The sequence below is a fragment of the Rissa tridactyla genome, chromosome Z (genome assembly GCF_028500815.1).
Source record: "Rissa tridactyla isolate bRisTri1 chromosome Z, bRisTri1.patW.cur.20221130, whole genome shotgun sequence".
Classification (NCBI taxonomy): Eukaryota; Metazoa; Chordata; class Aves; order Charadriiformes; family Laridae; genus Rissa; species Rissa tridactyla.
The window spans coordinates 21,072,921-21,092,535 of NC_071497.1; the positions used below are offsets into that span (position 1 = coordinate 21,072,921).

Here is a 19,615-nt window from a genome sequence, read left to right on the forward strand (position 1 = left end):
TGTGGAAAAACTGAATTCTCATGCTGAACCTGAAAGAGGTTCTCAGGTTATTCAGAATTCGGTCTGTGAATATTATCACCCTTTGTACATGATTAGGCAAAGTTAAAAAGAAGTAATAACGATTCTGTCATTTCTTCAGGTCACGTGGTTTTAGCTGAGGAATCATTTTCCCTCCAAATCACTCTTCAAGAGAATTACTGTAGTCTTTAGCCATGGCATAAATATATATTAAAATTTTTCTTACTGCTTTTGTCTAAAGTATGTGATCAAAGCATGCAAATTTTCAGTATTTTCCAGCAATGGTAAGGTGAGCAATAAGTGCTTGATTTAAAAATGGAAGCTTTGTACTCTGAATTCCTGATAGTGTTTACTATAGCACTTATCCTGCTGAAATCAGTGGGACTTTGATGCTGATGGCATCAAAATTTGCCCATTCTTACTATTCTTTACTCTTGCTTACCAAAAAATGAAATAAAAAAGAAGTTGTTATATAGTAAGGGAGCTTCTCGAAGTGCATGTTTTGTCTTTGCTTTTGTTCCTTCCAGCCTATTACTTTTGCTTTGGAACTATTTATATAATAATAAAAGAAATGCTTTAATCTAACATTTCTTTATGGTCTGTATTACTTACATTGTTCTGCATGCACTGAAGGTAGTCTAATGTTGCAATTCTATGCTAAATCTATAAAGCCTTTGTCTTGAGGTTGTGAAAGCCTGAAAGAGGTGCTCAGAAAAATATCATCTCTACTTTTTTTTTTTTTCCCTTTTTTTCTGTACTCTACTTCTATATCTTTACATTTCCTGATGCGTGTTTCTGAAAGAAGTGTCTCTGGGCTTTCTTGCTAGCTACTCAGATCTTCTGCCTCTGCTTTTCTGTGATTTTTTTAGAAATCTGAAGAACTCTCAGAAAGTACCACAAAGAACAAGACTGCATGGTGGACAACCAAATTAACAGTCAAAATGGCAGGAGGAATACATTTTGAAAGGTACATGCCAGGGTTACTCAGGGAAAGAGAAGTTTAACAGAGCAGAAGAGTAAGATCAGGAGCATACCTTTCTCACCTCCTTGAGATGTAACTAGAGTCTGCTGTTCAGTAACAGAAAGGACAGCAACTTGGCAACAGAGAAAGTGAACTTAATTTCTTGCTTGAATCATTCAGAACTTTAAAAATATTGTGTATGGAATTTTGATGGCTAGGACAAGTCGTGATTTAGATTAGGTTAGATTTGTGTGATAAGTCCTTTTGTTTCACCTCTATAATGAAGCTCACTTGTACCCTAAGTGATTAAATAGTAAAAGCTAAGTCACTGTTAAAGTTTTTATGTTATCAGTGGGTTTTAGGGCATTTTATCTTAAGTAGTACCATTCTATTGAAGTGTGTGGCATGTTTTAATAATCCATGTAGGTGCAGAATAGACAGGAAATTATTCTGAAATGTAGAAGATTTTGAATGTCAAGAGAGTCCTAGGTTAATTGACTTGCCTGGCATGCATTAAAAGTGTGTTCTAACAGAGAAATGGGTGGTTTCATATCAAAAGTAGTGATAACATTCCAGAATGTTATTAATCCATTTCAGATAAACAGCATAATAATCCATCCATATGTACAAAGTGTAATTTCAGTTTGTATGTCTGAAAAGAAACAACACAAGTAATGATTAATTTGACTTGAAAAAACTCTGTTGAACTGCATGTACTGCATGTCAGTTAATCATGCATTATATTGGCAACATGACTTTGACTTTTTTGATATTCCCTGGAAATTTAAATGTAATAGGTTAAAAATACTAACTCTTGGAAAACTCAAAAACATAAAGGCTCTAAGGAAACAATAGTCCTTACCAGGAGTTTTGCAGTAAAAGAGTAAATGCATTTAGGTGACTAATTAGCCTAAAATAGGGTATCAACAAACAAATGTTCAAGTTTAGCACTAAGCACATTCTGTTTAGTAGACGCTTTGTTAAAGAAAGAAATCGTAAACTTATCCCAAATGCCTTTCTGGTGGAGTGGTAGAGGTCATTTTGCAAGTTCCTCCTGCACCTGTCTTCTTTAAGTGACACGGGCTGTGTATATCACAGCCTCCAGCATCACACAAAGAGCATACACAGAGAATTTCTTCTCAATATATGTGTATGTGTGAAGAACTTACCAGCTATGGCTTATTTTTGTCATCTGACAGATAAAAATTACAGCATGTTCAGCCAGCACAACAAATAGTGTGGGAGGTCCCTCTCATTCAGCAGAAGAATCAAATTAACCTGCCTCTGAGGGTGCTCTGCATTAGTCTGACTGGACTGAATAAGAATGTGATTGCTTTTCCTACTTCCGTCTGAATATTGTAAGCTTCAGAAGAGATGCAATAAATTATTTTAGGGCAATAGCATCTTACGCTTTGAGAACAAATTCCAAAGTGAAAGTGTAATATTGTGGTTAGGTTGCCAAAATATGAAACACCTGTACCTTACTATTTACATGTTGTCTTATAAATGTGCTGTATAAACTGTTGAATCTGTTTTGAAGTCACTTTCTCATACTGTAAGTTAAATAACCAACATGAAAGAACATCAGAAAATCAAATTCTGTACTTTGAAAACTCCAAGACCTTCAGTCTATGCTGTTGTGGAAGTCTAAACAGTATGTCTTAGAATCTCTGTAGTGGGCTTCTCTCACTGGAACAAAAGCAGCAATGGTAATCCTTTTGAGATTAAGTGAAAGAAAGTATCCCGTACATGTTGCTAGAGCAACTGTGTGTGTACCAGAAGTGAAGTGTTACAGCAACAGCATTCCGAGGTTTGCTCTTGGCTTTCGGGAGGAACCAAAGTCTTGTGATCGCAGCACTGACTGCAATCACATGTATAGATTTGACACTCTTGCAGGTGAACATGGTTTAGCCCGTGGCTCTGAAATGTGAGATTTCTCTACAGTGGTTGTCAGGCAGAAGCTTAAACTTTGTTCCTGCATTTCACCCAGTCGTCCACACGGAACAGCCGTGAGTGCCACCTGAGTCCTCACGTTCTGGTCAAGTTCCATCTGCCCCTTGTAGCCAGTAGCTGTTCTGCAGACAGTTTGCACAGCAGGCTGCAGATAGCCAGTGCCTAAGTCTCTGCTGCTTTCCTGCAAAATTTGTTGTCAAGAAGTTAGATGGAGTTTTATAGCTTGCTGTTTGATTCATAACCCTTCATTTTCCTCAACAGTTATTCCAAACTGCCAACACAGGCGTTACCTGTGCTGTAAGCTGGCTCACACTTTCTTTGTACTTCCATTTTATCTGTGGTGATTGGCCTTGGTTTTTCTGCTTTTTCGTGATGCAAAATTGTGTTTTGATAAATTATCTGTGTTTGTCTTTCAAGCATCAGCAATTGCTACAAGTGCACTGATGTGCTTAACATCTTGTAGGGTTCTCAGTATTATCTGGTTAAGATTTTCTTATGTTTATGAGATAAAACTGACCATTACATTTCGGCCTAGTGGAACCTTTCCCTGTGGTTATCAGCGGCTGCTGTGAACATTTTTATTTCCTCTGTTCTGTGTGGAGTATTCACTTTCTAAGGTCCCCTGATCATTTTCATTTGACTTGTTCCTCTTCCAGCGCAGAGGCCCATAGCATCCCTTGTCTTTCCATTTCTTTACCTATGGTACATTGTATTCTGGAGATTATTTCTTGGGGGTCTTTTCTACTAAAAGTCTCAAGTTTGTTATCGGGTATTTTGGCGGGAAGCAGGAGAAGGTAGGGCTCTTAAAGCATACAGTAGAAAGAAGTGATTTATTTTTTAACTTTTTTGAACTTAACAGCTATACCACAGTTGCCTGCAATTGTAGTGCACTTGAACTCAGTGACCGAAGTGTTTCTTTCCAGTGTACACTTTCCATCTCTTCTTTCTAAACCCAAAAATCAGTACTTGCATTGCCAATGTAGCAGAACACCTAACCTGTTCCAGCCAAAATGTGGAATAGCTCACAAAATCATGTCTCTCTAACAGCTTTGGGTTTTAGGGTTGTCTTTTTTTAATGTCTGTTCGGCTGGCTAGAGGCTAAGTGCCTGTGACAGGATACAGAGAGCCTACTTGTTTTCTCCAAACAAGGCAGTTAGCTCCCAGTATAGATTTAGCACGGATGCACAAGGTGAAATAATAAGGCCAGTCTGGTTGTCAGAAGGCAAACAGGAAACTAGAAAAACTGCTTTTTGTTAGTGAGAAGGGAAGAGTGCAGGATTTCACAATGGGGCGCTTAGGCAGGTTTCTAGCCTAAGCTGTGTGGTTGTTCCGTGTATTTCCATACATCAGCTGGTTTGGTTTTGGCTCCCTTGCCATGAATAATTCACACTGGAGGATGTCAGAAAGTAAGCAGAAAATTGCCAGCTGCAATATGAATGCTCTCTATTGAAAATCCAGTTGTTTTATCTATGTCATTTATTCTTTGAGCAGCTGTATTTCTGGATTCAGTTCTAGACTTCAGTTGCTATGAACCCATAGTTCCAGGTAACATTATGGCAAGTACTTAACCACGTGAAGAACTGAAACAAACATTTGTCTGCTAAAGCACCAGAAATTGAACTAAAGCAACTATGGTGGAGTGGCAAGGTCTCTACTGTAGTTACTTAGTTATTTCAATTGTTGATTTAGATATTCGTCCTGTAAAGTTCATCTTCATATGCTGTTCATTTTTATTCATTTACATCGTAAACTCCGTTGGTCGTGAGGTGCTATTTATTAGTACTGCTGTAGCAGCCCAAAGTTTTCTACTCGATGCTAAAGCTGTGACCAGAGGTTTTTCACAGTGTGAACGGTACACACCACACGTCTCCTCCAGAAGAGCTATCACCCTCTCCCCAAGGCCTTCTGTACACATGAAAGTTTACCAAAACAGCTGTTCCTGAATAATGACACTAGAATGAACACCTGTATTCCAGAATTTGACTTACTGAAGTAAGTACCACATAGAGGCTTATTTTAAGCAAAAAATCATCTACCAGACATAGTCCAGCAAAAAACAAAGAACATTGGCAGGGCAGGTATTTCAGACGTGTTCTTGCAGCCTTTTACCACATGGTACACAAGGCAAAGGAAGACACAGTCCCTGCTTTGAACTTTTGTTCCCTGGGGCTGTCAGTCTTTTCCTTTCCTCATCAATAGATTCACTGGTGATTTATGAAGTGGGGGGGGGGGGGGGAACAAAACAACAAAAAAACTACCAGGGTGCAGGCCTAGAAAAATCTGCTAGAAAAGTATATGTTGTGAAAAAGCAGTTAAGTGGAAAACACAAAGTGTGAGGGTTTTCTGGTTTTTTCTGACATTGAGTCATGATTGTGATGCTAAGCCAAAATTGAAAAAGAACCCCATAATTTCCATTTATTTATGCAAACATTGTGGTAAAACCACGGCATTCTCATGACAATACTAACCATTGAAATGCTACTATTCTTGAGTTTTGTCCAGACCTTATCATTCTCATGTCACATGCAAACAATCATATTTAATAGATTCCGTATTTATGAGAGCTATTTTTAGATAAAGTACAGGAAAACTCTCTAGACTACGTTTTGCTGTTTGAAGTAGCCACCCAGTCTTCCTTAAGCATTCAAAATGTTGAGTTGCTTAGTTTTGGAGAGCTTGACATGAGGGATTGTAAAGGAGGTCTGCCTTTCAGAGTGCTCCCTTACACCCTTTCTGAAACTACAGTGAATGAAATACGTGTAAGAGTGTGCACTCAACCATGCAGAAATCAAAAAATTGTGAAAACTGTACTTAAAGATGTCAGATGTGCTTAAAGTATTCTGACTACTAATCTTGTTATCACCCAGAGAATGGATCTTAAATTGTATAATCCTATCTGGAAAGCTGTCTTAATATACTGTATCATAGATTAAACTGTGTCATTGGTTAAAAAAAAAAAGGGAAAAAAAGAGACAAAACCTATATTTGAATAGTTAATTTAATTGTCCAATAATTGAGAATCCTTTCAGATAGGCTGTGCGTGAAAGTAGGAATTAAATTAACCCAAGTTTGGCATGTTTAAGTTCAACTTTATTTGTACCCTGACTTGATTTATTTTTACTTGGTCTTTACAACTGAGTAATTCCTTCTCTCATCCCATCTGCGGTGTGCCTTGCTTGGAGCAGAGTTTTTTTTGCTGATGGACATAAATATTTGAATCTGCCTGTGAGGGGGATTTGGTGGCTGGGGGAATTGGTAATAGACTATAGAGCATTTCACCTCAAAGGTCACTAGTTCACATCCGTATCAGGTCAATAGTGGCAGAAAGTCATTATGCATCGGGCTGGCATCTGTTTGGTGGCCATTGCCAAATCATTTAATAATCTCAGTCCAATTCCACGTGACCAGGTGCTTTCTGCTCTCCCCACAGCCTCCTCGGGGCTTTCTTACCTGCTCCCAAGGAAGCATCCCAATCCCAATTTTTGAGGGACCCCTTCATCCCCCAGGCACCCAAAAAGGGACTCAGACAGGGACCCGCACCTCCCAGGCTCTGCCGCACACCAGCACCCCCAGAGAGAGGGCAGCGGGGGAGGGGGGGCGGCTGCCTCGGGGAGGGGGGGCTGCCTCTCCCGCACCCCTCTCATTGCCATCCCTCCGGGGCGTCTCGCAGGCAACGCCGCGGCAGCGGCCACCGGCCCCGCCGCACCTCCCCCTGGCCCTCGCCCCGCGGGCGCCCCCTGCGGCCCCTCCCGGCGGCTGCGGCCGCCGCTCCGCCCGCGGGGGTCTGGCCCTCCTGCCGCCGCTCCTTTCCCACGAGGGAAAGCAGCCCGGGGGGGAGGGTGGGGGAGGAGGTGGGTGTCTCCGTGGGCGCGCAGCGGGGCTGGCCCCTTCACCTGGCGGCGCTGGACGCGGGGGCTGAGCCGCCTGCGCCGGCAGGTCGCCGGCCGCCGGGGGCGCGCAGGGAGCTCAGCGCGGAGGTCCGGGCTCTGGAGAGCAGGGTCTCCTGCCTCGGCACTCTCCCGACCCACGGGGCTCGCCACCGCCGGACCGACGCAGCCCTTTCCGCTCCGCATCCCTCGCCTGACCCCGGGGCGTGCTGTTAGCCAGGGGCGGGCGAGGGGGAAACAGCTTTTTTGGCCAGTTTTAGCCGCTCTCGCCACGCCTTGGTTGCTTTCCAATTTCGGGGAAAGAGAAGGAGGCGGGGTGGGACGTAGGGGGGGAAGTGCCTGGCTTCAGTTCAGGAAATGCTCGGGAGGTGGCGAGTGCCGCCAGGCCGCCCCGTCGCCCCGCCGCTGCGCGGGGAGGCCCGGGACGCGGCCCCGCTCCCCAGCGGCAGCGGCGCCGGGGCCGCCCGGCCGTGCGGGGCTCGGGGGAAGCCCCCCCGGGCTTGCCGGACGGGTGGGCTGACCTGCCCCAGGCAGGGTTCTCGCTGGGGGTACCACGTTCGGACCACGTGTGTAGAAATAGGTCCGTGCATTGCGTAGAGCCTTCCTCCATCCCTCCTCCTCCCCCTCTTCTTCGCTTCGAGGGAAACTAAATCCAGACGGTGAGCTGTAGGAGAGCGCGAATCCCCGTGAATCCCATCTGAATAAATGTCTATATTAATGAATTATTAACTCAGCCGCTCATGACCTTAAAACTGGAATGAGGAGACGCCTAGGGCAAGAAGGAAAGATGCTGAATCCTTTATCGGACTCCTGTCAGAGGTAACCGACCATTTGTCTTCCCCAGATCAGGAGAATTAATTAATATGAAAGGCAAACTTTTTAATTGTGTGTCAAACGAAATCAGATAGGGTGTCCCCGATTCAATCCCCTCCTAAGAGGGGTTTAGCTCCCTTTTCTACCCCCAGCATAAAATAAAACTTTCAAGTTTCCAAAGAGACGGACATCCTTCCTAAGGGTTATTTACAAAACAAACAAACAAACAAAAACAATCAAAGAAAAGAAAAGAAAAAATCCCAGGGAAAATGATGAATTTGGGTAGTTAATTTATCGATCTTGGCTCCTCTTCCCGCTTGTTTTATTTTAGAGGTCATTAATCAATGAAGAAAAACACCACCGTGTTCCCCCTTTGCATTTAATACACTTACCCTCCTTATTTATTTCTTTTGAACAAATTCCTAGCAAATATTCACCAATCGATTCGTAGGCGATGGATTTTTATAAAGGTTTGATCGCTTTCTAAACGGTCAATGTGATTTGTTTCAGCGCTCGTCCTCTAATAATGAAAAAGCCTGAGAGAAGGGGAAGGAGAGGCAGTAGTTAATAACTCCTTCCTTTTCCTCCGCATCTTTACACACAGAAGTCGCATCCAGGAGGAAAAAAATAATAATAATTAAAAAAAATCAAACCAACGACTAAGAAATAGTAACAAATAGGCGGTAGAGAAACTCGGGGGAGACAAAAGGGACGCGCAGACACCGCTCTGCCTGGGGAAGCGAGACCAGAGGTCAGGGTTGGCTACAGCCATCCCGGGGGGGCGCAGGCTCCGGGGCTGGCAAACACGCTCGCAGATCTGCTAGTCCAGGTCTTTCCGAGGGGACGGAGGAGACGGGAGACGTTTGGAGAGGCTGGGACCAGAGCCGTTTTCTGTCCTAAGCGGGCACCTCGCTCCCTTCCCCGGGGCGGGGAGCCCCGCTCGCCCCGCTCCCCCCGCTCGCCCCTCGGCAGCGCAGCTCCCCCACCGCTCCCGCAGCTTCCCCGCCGTCGCTATCCGCCTTTCCCGGCGCGGGTCGAGCAAGCCCGGCGCAGCCGGGGGTGCTTGTCCCTAAGTAAAAAGAATAATAAAATAAAAAGCCAAAGGACGAGGCTTCTTGGGTCCGCCGGAGTCACGGGGAGCGCCGGACGGTGCTGCCGGGCCGCAGCCCCGCAGACCTGCGGGGACCGGGTCCCTCCCGCCCGCCGCCCGCGTCGCCCTCTCCCGCCGCCCGCCCGGCCCTGAGAACGGACGAAGGCGGCGAGCCTTCTACTTCTTTCTTCCCCTCTCCTCCACTTAGGCTGGGTCCCAAAGTGTCAGGGGGTCTATAAATTTCATTCTGACACCCTGATCGCTCGAAGCGCTACTTTTCTAGCTGTAAAAGAAAAAAAAAAAAAAGCAACCAAAAAAACCCCCAACCCACAGTAACAGATTAAAGTCCTCCTAATATGAACCCGCATGGAATATTTCTGTTAACAACTCAAGGCAAGTGCAGATATTGACAATGTACTTAAGCCCATTAGCAAGGAGCTTTTCCCCACTTCATCACGTTTTTCTAGCGTGAAACGAATTTTCAGAGATTGCTGCCACTAAAAGCGATTGAGTATTTTTAAAAGACGTCCGGTAAGGAAAACAGCAATAATGCAGAAGTGCACATTTAAAAAAAAAAAATGAAAAGAGTCGGAAGGGGCGATATAAAATTGTGACCAGGAGGGAGCTGACCAAGGACGAGACACTGTATTAATGCGGTGAAAACAGAGAAAACCCATTGGCAGAGGAGGGTACCCAACAGCGCGCTGTGCGCACGATGGCGAGTGTGCGGACAGACTCCCACCCCGCACCTCTGTTCCTCGGCTGCACGGCAGCGTTTCAGAACTTCAGAACGTGGATTATTAGAGCGAAAGGGCTGAAAATTCATTACATGTTGCACAATGGAATTGATCAAAGACATCAAGAAGGCTTTTATAGCCAACTTTATAACCCATAAAAATCGGGGGGCTTTCCTACTCGTGTTTGCTTTTAACTTAGGTGTTATCAATCTATACAGCACATGACGGATGACCTTGTCAAAATTACGCCAGTCAAAACATTTTTTGCCCCAGCCCTGTTCAAATTTGTGTTAAAATGTCCTGCCTTAGACACAGACAAAGTCTAAACAGCAGCAGCTTTCCCAGGGTCTGCGAGGATGAAGGGTGGGAAAGAAAGAAACTAGGAACAGGGTGGGGGGAAAGGCAAAAACAGTTTACACGCGGACATGTTATGTTTGTCAGCAAGCGTGCGTTTAGTGTCAGCGGGACACCTGACAGTGGGGGCTTTTCTGACCTAGAGAGATGTTTTGGTGGCACAAACACTTTGTGTAAGTATTTGGTCTTAAATGCATGGGATGCTACGTACATGCTCTATACATAAGAGATTATAGTTCTCGTCTAGTTTTTCATACAGTGTAGGAAAGAAACTGAAAAAACCTATTAAAATACTCACTGAGTAGCGGGGCGGAAAAAAAAAAGCAGACAATTTTTAAGCATAGTGGAAAGAAAAGGTCGCTAGAAATGAGAAGTTTCTCGCCACAGGTTGCACCTCCGTCTGCATAGTTCTTGCTCTGTGCTGTAAGCGAGCACAGAGAGCAAGAGAGAGACGTGCTGCAGGGGACATTCTGGGGCGGTGAGTTTCCTCACCGGTGTTGGGACCTTCTGGGGCAGGTCTCAGGTAGCCGAGGGGACCGGGGTCATGCCAGGAGACACGTGAAGTAGCCGGGAGAGTATCAGGACAGCGAAATGGGCCGGGAAGGTCTCTAAAATCCACCCTCGTCGGGGGGAGCAAAAGACAAGTGAGGCAAGGCCGTGGTTGCCGGGAGCCTGGCAGGGTGCGAAGCGCTCGCTGGCCACCGCCACCGCCCCGGCGCTGGGGACCGCACAGCGACGCGGCTCCTGGTCGGGGCTGCGCCGGGCTATCGCTGCCCTTCCACCAGGGCAAGAGCCCGACTCTTCCCGGCGCTGTAGAGGAGGCTGGGTGGCGTGGGGGGTGGTGGGGGTGCGGGGGGTGGGGGGAGCGGGGGAGGGAGGGACAGAGGAGGGAAAGGCAAGAAAGGGACACCTTTAAAAGTTGAGCAAGGAACAAAGTGGGGGAAGTTGCCAAAAAAAAAAAAAAAAAAAAAGGGCTCTGCGTTCAAGCTCGCTGGTAGCTTCCCGCTCCCTCCCCTCCCTCTCGCACACACACACACCACACACCAAACACACGCGCACCCGCACACACACACACACACACACACGCACGCACACTCTCTTGTATTTTGCGCTGTCGTAAAACCCACGTGTCTAGCCCGGAGGCTGCCAGAGCCCAGCAAAGAGCCCGGGCGCGACTGCGATGCGCAGCCACGGCAGAGGGAGCCCGGCGGCTCGCAGCTAGCCGGCCCGCCGGTCCCCGGCACCTGGGAGAGGATCACACCGGTTCCCCCTGGACGAAGACCAGGAAAGCCTCTCCTCTCCACCCTCCTCCGCCTCCAGGGCTGTCGGGGCTGCCCGCACCTCCGCACGCCGACCGCGCAGCAGCCGCTCCGGCGCACCCCGCTCAGGTAAGGCAGCTCCGGGGCGGGGGCCCCGGCACAGCCAGCCCAGCCGGGGCCGCAGCGGGGTACCTTCTCCCGGGGGTGGGGTGCTGCCGGGCCGCGTCCTCCTCCTGTAAACGCTGGAGCGCCCGGAGAGAAAAAAAACGCGCGCGTCTGTGCGTGGGGCTGAAGTTTCCTCCTCCCTGTTGTCAACTTTGTGAGTCGTTTGCTCCCGCCGAGGGAGGGAAGGGAACTGAAAGGGAAAGAGATTGCCTGCGCCGGGGACGGGGTGGGCTGCGCGCCCCCCGGGGCGGCTGGCTCTCCGTCCGCGGGCGTGAGGGGCTGCCCGCCGCCGCTGCTGTCCTCCTGCCCGCGCTCCGAGGGAGGCGGGGGGGCAAAGTCTGGTCGCCGGGGCCAGCGCGTTTCTCGCCTGTCCGCCCTGGGGCTCTTCGGGACGAGGTTTTTCTTCTGCCGAGCCTGGCAGGGGCGGGGAAGCGAGTCGGGGACGGTCCCGCCGCCGACCGCGGGCAGCCGGCGCGGGACGCCCACGCGTGGGCCGGCGTGTCCGAGCGCGGAGAGGCGCCGCGGCGTCGGGGCGGCCCGTCCGGGGCGGGGCGGGGGTCTCACGTCTGCTGTCCCCCTTCCTCTCCGCTCCACAGGCAGCGCGATGCTGAAGCCCGGCGACCCCGGCGGATCCGCTTTCCTGAAGGTAGATCCCGCCTATCTGCAGCACTGGCAGCAGCTCTTCCCGCAGAGCGGCCAGCTCAAGAGCAGCGGGGCCCTCGCCCAGCTCCAGCCGCCCGACAGAGCCGAGCCCCCGGCCGACAGCCTCCGCCAGCGCCCGGCCTCTCTCTCCTCCGCCTCCTCGTCCTCTTCCTCCTCCACTCCGTCTTCCTCCTCCACCTCCTCCTGCGTGGCCGCGGCGGCCGCTTCCCTGGCCGGCCTGACCTCCCTGCCTGTGACCCAGCTCCCGGTCTTCGGGCCGCTGCAGAGCTCCGAGCCCCCGGCCGGGGGAGCGCCCGCTCCCCTGCAGGGCAAGGACTTGTGCGGGGCCGGCGGCGGCGGCAGCAAATGCGGCGAGCGCGCTGCCGCCCGGTTCCGGTGCACGGCCGAGGAGCTGGACTACTACCTGTACGGGCAGCAACGCATGGAGATCATCCCCTTGAACCAGCACACCAGTGACCCCAACAACCGTACGTATCGTGCCCCATGTCGCAGTCCCCCTCCCCGCCATCCTCCTCCTCCCCCCGCATCGGCACAGCCTCGGGACGCCCCAGGTTGGGGGACGGCAGTCGGTGCTTGCACCGCTCCCTCCGTGAGCAGCATCCTCCGCCCTGCCCTTCCCTCCTTCAGGCTGCTTTTGCGTTGTTCCCAGTGCTTTCGGGAGGCAGGCGGTAGCCCCTCGACGATAGCTCTTCTTGTCCGAGACCCACGTCCTTCCCTGGAAGGCGTGCTTCCCCGGGAAGGCTGCTGTGGGGGTAGGTTTCTCTCGGAGGGCTACTTAGGAAACTGGATTCAGAAATGCTTCAGAGCAACTTGCTATAAAACTGGTCCTTTCTTGCCTTGCTCGTCTCACTGCGTTCCTGCCTGGGAAGCCCGGGCTTCGCTGAATACCCAGAAATCAATTACTTCTCCGAGCTGGGCAGGGGAAAAGTTGCAGTTTTCATCCGATGGACGAGGGCAAAGTTTTCCTCCCTCTTATCTCGGAGTATCGTTTTCCTTTCAGACCTCGTTAACACCTCGCCGGTTTTAGTTTTCACCCCTACGGAAAAGCATGACATGATCATTTAGTAAGAAAAGCTGGTTTTCTAGACGAAAAAGTCGTCTGCCTGACTGTCAGAATTAATTTAGGACTTGGTGGTTAGAAAACGTTTAATACTGGTATTGCCAGTTATAGAGGTGTTTTGTTGTAGGTTTTGGTTTTTTTTTTTTTTTTTGAGAGGGGGGCACCCCTATTATCAAACATCCGTATCGATGAGACGTTTGTGATTTTGGAAATTGGTTCTTTTGCCTGTCTTTTGTTCCTGTATCTGTCGATACTACACAACCGAGGAGATTCACGGGGTGAAAAAAAGTAGATGAACTATATTAATTGATCAGATTTATTGCTAACATTCAGAGCATACGGATCTGTCCCTGTTAAAACACTGGAACATGGCTTCAGCGTGTGCACTTTTTTTCCATTGCTTCAAACACCCTCTTTTATCCTAAGGTATCTTAAATTTCTTCATTTTTGTTGTCCCCCTCCCTGAAATATCTATTTAAGGAAGGCTGTTGAACGGACAAAAGATACCCCAAAGCAGCGGTCCGTAAACACATGCCCAAGCGAAATGCGTATTCGTTTAATTTCATTTCAGATGCGGGGTTTGTTTTGAAAGTTTCCATGAAACTCTGTTGTGTATTAATTGAACTGCGTGGATGCTAGCATAGTCTTAAGCATTGCGCGTACGTCTTGAAGAGCGAGAGGAAAGTTGACTCTGAGTTTGGTGGGTATCCCCCCCCCTTCTTAACGTTGCAAATCTTTCTATATTGGATACCGACTTTGTTTTGAGCGACTTCCTCATGCTTAGTTTTACCTTGTAGTGAAACGTGTTAGTGTATTTTCTATTCGCGGGTGCAGAAAACGTGATCTCATAAATTACATGCACTTAATGGAATCTGAAATGCACTTTTAATCGCCAACGGAACCGTTCAGACAATACATGTTTTACTTCTCGGAGCAGCTCTGCAAATCTGCAAGATAAAGGTTTTAAAAAGAGAAAGGAAGTTAAAAAAAAGCGATTTGGGGGGGAGCATTTTTAAGGAGGGAGTGGAATAATAGCATGCCGCAGAGTTGCAGGCGAAGCCTGCACAGTTTCTTCCCAACCGCGCTGTTGAAGGTGGGTTCGAGAAAGCAAAGGTGTCGATGGGCGGAAAGGACGCGTGTGACCCGTGTCCGGCCGGGACGGGGCCGCACTCGCCGTCCGAAGGACGGGGCCGGGGACTGCCAGCACGGTCTGTCCTTCTCCCCCCCCCCCTTTTTTTTTTTTTCCTGCAGCTAGGTCTAAAAAGTCTCATCATTGAACTTGTTTACAAGGCGACTTTCCCTCCAGCGGTTATTAAGTGAGCAAAACTTTTAACCCGAGTGTTTCCACCTTCTCGGACCAGGTGTGTTTGCTTTGGGCAACTCCTTCTTAGAAATAAAGAAAAAATAAATTAAAAAAAAAGCGCACAGTAAATGAGGAAGGAGCAGGGGAGCTGCGGTCCGTGGCGTGCCACGCACGCCACTCGCTCGCAGGGCCGGAGGCGCAGCGAAGCGAAGTCGCAGGGCATCGTCCTGGCTGCCCCTGCGCGGTCCCGGAGTGCCCGGGGGGTCACGGAAGGAGTCCGTGCGCTGGCGGCGGTTTTCATCCGCTCCGACCCCGTCCCTCGCTCCCCGCTCCGGTGCCCGTTTGAGGGGAAGGAGGTCGGGGCTGTGGCTGAGGGGTGGCGCGATCGACTTCGGTTGGAGTTATACTCGCTTGCCCCACCGAAACTCCGAGGCGGACAAGCAGGCGCCTTGCGGGGTGTGTGTGTGTGTGTGTGTAGGTGTGTAGTTGTGTGTGTGGGTGTGGGTGTGTGTCTCTCCAGCCAGGGACAGAAACCCGCAGGGCCCGATCCCCTCCCGGCCGCGGGGTGCAGGGCCGCCGCCTCGGCCTTGCTGGCTGGTTTGGGGTGGGCGGCAAGGCGCCCGCCTGCTGCTCGGGTTTTAACTTTAGATGTACCTCCTCCGCCAACCGAGTGCCCCGTTTCCCCTTCTTTTTCAAATTACACCCTCTCCGAGCATCCCCTTCTTCTCTGTTTTTCAAACGCCCTCTCTCCCCATCCCCGAGCATCCCTATCTTCTCCGGGGCCCTCCCGGCAGGATCCACCCCCTGGGCTGACCCGCTCGGGAGAGGCGCCTGCATACTCCTCCGGTGCCCCGAAGAGCGGCCGCCCCAGAGCCACGGGTCAGCGGGCGGGCTGGCGGCTCCCGCGGGGGCGGTGGCGGCCTCGCCGCCTCCGCGCCGGGAAAGCCCGAGGCGCTCCGGGGCTGTCCGCCACCCCCCGGGCCCGGCTCCCCTGCGCCCGGCCCGGCCCGGCGCCGGGCGGCCGCCGTGGGAAGATGGATGGGGGGCGGTTTCCCCATAGACACACGCCTTGGTCGTCAAATATCAATGAATATGGCACGGTCTTGGGCGAGAGAGGGTGGCGAGAGCCGCCAAGGAGCTGTGGGTTAAAGGCCTGTGTGTAATTGTTTTAAATTGAAAGGGGTTTAGTTCGGGGAAAAAAAAAAAAAGAAAAAAAAAAAGAAAAAAAGGAACCAACCAAGAAACGGCCTTAATTAGGGCCCTGCAGTCTTTACTCCCAGGGAAGTAAAGGGGATTATGTTAAAATCCTGATAATGTGGCAGGCGGCTGGGGACCGTTTTCTTCCCAGCTCTGAATCTGGAAGGCTGAGGGTATTTCTGGGAGCTGGGGGAGGGGGCCGGCGAGGAGATCTCCTAGGGCGAGTTTGTGGGGTGCGGGGTCGGCTTGCTCCCGGGTAGGGTTGCCCTTCGCTGCTGGGGAGAGGCTTTCGCAGCAGAGAAGTCTGCGACTCCTCTACCTGCACCAGAAAGCGCCAGCCTGCCACTGTAATAAATATGCTGTGTAAAACTAAAGTGTCACGCAAGCAAGCAGTTTGCACGCCTCTTCCCATTCAATTTACGGGGACACACTGTATATATAACATGCTGTGAAGTGGATCGGTATGGGGAATATTTGGATTTTTTTTTTTTCTCTAGACTGCTGGTAACCTGTATGATTTAGCTATTTTACATCATTAGTTACCCAGCACCCTTAAACATAGCAGATAGCCATATATTAGATTGAGGTTAGAGAAGGTGGTGACTGTTTATTTAGGGTGATAAAATGGTCCATCAGCAGTAATCTCCATCGATATGTGCCACCAGGAGATGAAGGATGAGGGGACAAGCCACAATTAATTGCCCTATAGTTTTGTAGGAGAGAGTGGAGCCGGTGCGGACTGAACTTCGATCTCCTCTCCCAGAGCCTATTCATCATCTCTACATTGTATATGGGGGTCTCTCAGGGGCAGGGGGCGGCAAGGTTTATCTACACACAATATTCTCCTACCCTTCTCATACCTGACACGGAAATTTAATTCATTCATACCTTCAATCGAAGGCAGGGAAAATTAAACCCACCTCCCCCAACCCGCCCCCCACCCACCTCGCAAAAACGACCCGAAAGCCGCTCCGCAAGCGGGATGGTCCCCCCCGACCCCCCGTCCCACCCCGGGGTGCCCAGGCGAGCCCCCTCACACCGTCATCCTCGGAGGAGCTGGGGCGGGGGGTGACAGATGCACCCTGGCCGGGGGGCTCGGTCCCCGCCGGGGGTCGGGACACCGCTTGGTGCGGCCGGCGGGGGCTCCGCATCGCCTCCCCCTCCGATGCGAGGGGGTAAAACACCGGGGAGGGGGGGTGTCGGACCCCGTGAGGGTAGGGCAGAGCTGGGGCGGGGTGGCCGGGAGCCGGTGACGTGGGAGCCGGTGCCGGGGGGGAGCCGGTGCCGTCCGTGACTCGCTGCCCTCCGGCGGCCGCTCCGCACCCCCCGGGCCGCGATCCGGCCCCTAGGGCGGCCGGCTGGGGGCTCGGCACCGCTCTCCACAGCGAGTATTTAGACTAGATAAACAAATAAATAAAAGGAACCTGAGGGAGAAAGCGTATCTGAGCTTCCTCCCCCAGAAAGCCCACCGCAAGGCAGGCAGCCTGTGAGAAACTGCGATTAATTTTGCAAAAAGAGATGTGTGCCAGCTCGTCGATGAGGAAACTGAGGCATGAGGAGCCCGCGATCCCTCGGAAAAAGCCGACCCTCGGGAAATGAAAGGGTACCGTCTCACCTAGCCCACCCTCCTTCTTAGTTGGGTACCCTGGCCCAGCCGCCGTGATTTATACTCGCAAGTGAGTAATACCGTGTGAAATGATGGCCACTTACACCGGATACCTGCATGCTTGTGGTGAATTATGAAGCAAAGGGTCAGAGGCCACCCTTCTTTAATACCAGCAAACTGCAGGTATCCTGTGTAACTGCACCTCTGAAGCATATTATTGCCGGGGCAAAAATGTATTTCTTTCATTTATTGTTACAGCTGGTTTGCTGGTTAAAACACTGTGTTGGATCCTACTTTTCACTGACAAAAGCTTTCTCCTTTCAGATTCCCTTTAAAATATGCAGTAGTAATGTTATTTAAGTTGGAGAGTGTTTATAATTGTATTTTGGGGGCAATGACGTGTCCATTCCTTTTGCTTAGGTTTAGTACTTTTAAGGGTACTCACATAGAGCTATAGTGCTGGCATTACACTGTGTTCATTTTTATGGAGGCAAATAAATGATAACAAATTACACTCCTCCCAAAAGAGCCATACCAAACAGCTCCACTAGGAAATAGTTTGATTTTTTTTCTTGCTTCTTCCTTGACTTAACCCTCCTGTCTGTAGAGTGTGAAGGTAGGAAGTGAGGAACTGATCGCCTTCCAAAAAGTCTGGCCACATCTGGGCCTGCAATGGAGCATTCCCACTGACCCTACCTTCTACATCTCCTGATGTTATCAGGAAACACTCTGCTCCGGCTGCAGTCCTCCTTGCTTTTTCTGTTTTCATCAGCTCCCTCAATTTTCTCACGTTTCTTGCTGTTTCTTGCCTTGATTTGGGGCTTGACTGATGCTATTGCAGCCAGTGGAAGTATTCATTTTAGCAGACCTTGGAGGAGGTCTGTACTCACACAGCTGCTCTCTGAGGCCAAAATAGGGCACAGTACGATTCTCCTTGTTGCCTTGTGTTGCAGTCCTCTGGAAAGCTCACACTTGTCCCACCATGTTCCTTTTATGTGAACTTCCCACACCCATGTGCGTCTTAATGGTTGCTATCCAGTTTAGAGACCCTAGTGATGTCAGTGGGCCACAACACTCCCCCTCTCAAAAAAACCCCCTTCTTTTCCATGTATTATTAAGCAAATTGGTGCACTGCATCACATCCTACTTTGCAGTGTCCTTGAAGATGACGCTGTTAATCCTTTCTGTGAGGCAGGATAGTGCACAAGCCTTGAAGTTCCCTGGTCCCCTGAGGCAGAGGAATCCACTGCTTACAGTGACTGTCTTTAAATGGGTAGTATAACATTATTGAAAATGTTCTTGTGTTAAAGCCTTCCAGGTATCATTACACAAAAGTTAGTTACGGAAGAGGAAAAATGCATGATAACTTTTTACTCAAGGCATGGTAAAATATGTCTAGTAAGGCTTCCACTCCATATAACATTTATGAGGTATTTTTAAAATTTTATTTGTACAATTAAAAACTGAAGAGATGTATAAAGCATGCAACTAAGAAGAATTCCAGTATTGCTTAGTACTAAAGACAAACTCCTTTCCTCTCATCAACAAGCTGTACGCCAAAACAGTTTCAGAAGATGTTCCACTTTCCAAATTTTCAGCTTTGGCAGGACAATGGGAAAGGAACACAGCAGGAGATCAGATACTGCTGCTGCCAAGCATTAAGACATTACCAGTGGTTTTGGATAGTGGAAAATAAATATCACTCTGTGTGACTTTCAGTAAGGGTAAATGACATTGACACAGGTTTTGTTTATAATCCCTGTCAATTTCTTAATTTCTTTTCCTTGAAAAGGTAGAAATAAAATGTTTTATCCACATTCATGCACATATATTGCCAGGATGAATTGAAGAAATCCTTGTTCTAGGCAGGTACTAAAAGTAGTGTGCATGAAAAATTATGCATATCTGGTGGCAGGATGCAGGAAATTGACACTGAAATTGCCTGAGTGGAGTCATGAAGATGCCTGAGCATGTTTAATGTAAGTTGCTACGGAGACATGGTGTCTCCAATAAAGCCATTAATAATCAGGTAGTTGGGAGGAGGGTTATGCATCGGGAAGATGGTCAAACAGTACAAATAGGTCTGATTCAAGGGCCTGCCCTGGGTGCTAACTGACATCATGGTTAGACATCCTCTCCTAATGCCCTCAGTTTTCCTGTCCGATGTTTTCTTTCTAACTTGCATGGTAGATGCTGGATTTGTTTAAAATGTACTCACATACCAACCTGTTTGAGGTTAGTTTTTTTTCTTTTTTCCTGTTTGAGATCCTTTCCTGTATGATCTCCAATGCCAAAATCCAATGCAACTCCTGAGATCTTTGGATATACCAAAAACACAGGGTTTCTTGATGACTGGTTTTGAAGAGGAAAGAAAAGATGTTGGGGCAATACCTCACTTTCCAAGCTAGCTGTGGAAACAACAACAACAAAAAAACCCAGCATGTACTCGCTGCCTTTTATTCATCATGCCTGGGAAAGGCTGTAGGAATATTTGCTGCATAATAATCTTCTCTCAGGACAAGCCAGAAACCTCTTCCCTGGGGTTCTGC

The 19,615-nt window shown here is 49.3% G+C and overlaps 1 protein-coding gene across 1 annotated transcript in view; it reads left to right on the plus strand.

The window, feature by feature from the left end:
• The first annotated feature begins 11,752 nt into the window (after positions 1-11,752).
• Positions 11,753-19,615, plus strand: part of PRDM6 (PR/SET domain 6) — a 74,608-nt gene continuing 66,745 nt past the window's right edge. Inside the window, exon 1 of the mRNA XM_054185930.1 lies at positions 11,753-12,367. Coding sequence (XP_054041905.1) covers positions 11,842-12,367 — 526 coding nt within the window. The 5' untranslated portion in view covers positions 11,753-11,841. The remainder of the gene's footprint in view (positions 12,368-19,615) is intronic.